The sequence below is a fragment of the Borostomias antarcticus genome, assembly GCF_949987555.1.
Source record: "Borostomias antarcticus genome assembly, chromosome: 17".
Taxonomy (NCBI): Eukaryota; Metazoa; Chordata; class Actinopteri; order Stomiiformes; family Stomiidae; genus Borostomias; species Borostomias antarcticus.
This window is the reverse complement of record NC_140250.1, coordinates 13774279-13776535: the sequence shown is the minus strand read 5'-3', so window position 1 is coordinate 13776535 and position 2257 is coordinate 13774279. Positions and strand designations below refer to the sequence as shown.

At 43.4% G+C, this 2257-nt stretch overlaps 1 protein-coding gene across 1 annotated transcript in view; it reads right to left on the bottom strand.

Moving 5' to 3' along the window:
• The window catches only part of clybl (citrate lyase beta like), a gene marked incomplete at both ends in the record, with an annotated part of 60851 nt that extends 58869 nt beyond the window's left edge, over window positions 1-1982 (bottom strand). Inside the window, one exon of the mRNA XM_084452009.1 lies at window positions 1939-1982. Coding sequence (XP_084308135.1) covers window positions 1939-1982 — 44 coding nt within the window. The remainder of the gene's footprint in view (window positions 1-1938) is intronic.
• Between the last annotated feature and the right edge of the window lie 275 nt (window positions 1983-2257).

Sequence of the window (2257 nt, the reverse complement as noted above, 5' to 3'; positions counted from 1 at the left end):
GAGTAGACACAGGGATGTCTTTAGTGCTCGGAAGTCAGCGTGAAGTGCCATCAAAATAAAAATTGGCACAGTAGCTGCCGCATTCAAGCAACTGGGCCAATCGGAACCTCCCCCCTCCAATTTCTGTAAAATGCCACTTTAGAACACCGTCTGTGAGGATTGCTAAGTATTCGCGCTGGTTTACGCCATTTCCCTTAATTGAAAATGTTATAGGGTTGCATTACACTGAGTTTTTATAAGCTGCGCTATAAAGGCCTGGCAGGATTTGGGAGAGGAAGCTGCCCATTAAATTATCAAGTCCAGGCCCCGGCTTCCTAATTGACAAGCTCCGGGCCACTTTCATCACTTGTTGGCTTCATAGCGGCCGACTCACTCCATGTTTCCCCCAGGATGTAGTTGCATCTTTGACACAAGGGTGTTTGAGACACTGAGCAGTCTGCCGCCAAGACCGGGATTACAGCTCCTACGGCTCTAGGCTGTCCATAAAACCAGGCTGCACACATTCCTCTCCTCCTCCTAACTCCAACCCCGCCATGGGTAAAGGGTACAGCGGTAGACCTACTTAACCATGGAAACGCCATTCCTCCTGGACAACAAGGCCCAAGCAGGTCTCACATCACTGTACATAAACACTTCCTATTAATTATCAATGTTAAAAAATATATATACTAGAGTGTGCAGTGTTTACAAAATATGCCACTTTGTATGACAATTTGAATCACAAAAAATACAAATGAGAAGCAACCCTCACTAGAAAAAAATCACAGCTACAAAAACCTCAATTTTCTAGAGAATATTAAGTGAGAAAATAAGGCTTACTCTAAAAGAAGTGTGAATGATTGCAGACACTATAAGCAAACATCCTCTTACCCTCAAGGCATTAAAACTGTCACTGCACGCACACACACACGCACACACGCACACACACACACACACGCACACACACAGATTGGTGTGACAGTCACTTCACACTGGAGATTAGCAGGGTCGTCAGAGCTACGCCTCTGGAAATTCATCTGCCTTGAATTAAAGCCACCTGGCTCCCTGCCCCTGATGGCCAATACAGACAGATTACTAGAACCTTAAAGCCATGGCCTTCTTTGTAATTGACATTTAAACTGTTTGAAGTTCCTCATTAAGACCTTGCAAACAAATGAAGTGCAGATGTACAAAGCTAACAGTACAGTAGCCTACAAGAAAATGTCCAATTGTGTAAGACAATTTAATTATGCATCAACCAAAGTGTAGCCTAATTCCATTATGTTCGGATGTTCGGTGACTGGATAAGGACAGCTGCTGATACATTGCGGGAAAATACCGTACATTTGAATTTTGATGTCAAAACACAAATAGGATATATTTGTAATAGCCTTCAAGCATTGTATCTTTCTGTGTAACCTACTGCAAAGTATTATGTGCAGATGTGCAATAGCCCGCTTTCACATTTGTGAAACATGACAAGTCCAAAGAGCCTATAGTTCTACAGACGCAGTCTACTGGAATGGGCTCGGATAGATTTGTCTCCATCATCAGTACCAGACTCGCGGCAAAAAGACAATTTTCAGACTAAATAATGGGCAATATAGCCAGCATGATTAGGCTACATCAGTAATGTGGACGGGAGAGCGTGCGTGCTGTAGCCCAGACGGACAGTTGGGTCGGCTAGATCCGTTTAGTGAATGCACATGAGTGGAATACTTAGGCTATTATTAAAGGTTTCGGATCTACTGCTAGCTGTCAGGTAAGTTGATTCCCCTACCAATGTCACTTTGTTGCTGGTCGACACAGCAGATTCTTTGCTCCTCGGGGTAAAGCTTGCATATTTGCACGCTCCACTCGATCTATCAGCTCTGCTATAACATTGTTCCACAACCCGTCATGATATCAGTACAGCACTGATAATCCACATCATGGAAACTGGATGAAATTAGCACTTACTGAGACGCAGCTCGCCTGACAGCTCGGCTCATGTACAGCGCCATGTTTGCGTGCATACGTTACCACGGGACTCGACGCAATTGGCTACAAGTGTTTTAATCTGAGCCGCCCGATTGGCCGCGGATACAAAAAAGGCCGTACTTATTAGCCTCGTGGCACGTTGCTTAATGTAAACAGCTCCTGTATTAATATGAAAACGGGTTTTAGATTGTAATTGTTTCTTGAAAAGACGCCCCAAAATGAATAATAATAATAAATAAATGTAAAAAAATTCAAATACTTGTAAATTGTTTGGCTACTCGTCAGTTCACAACATAGC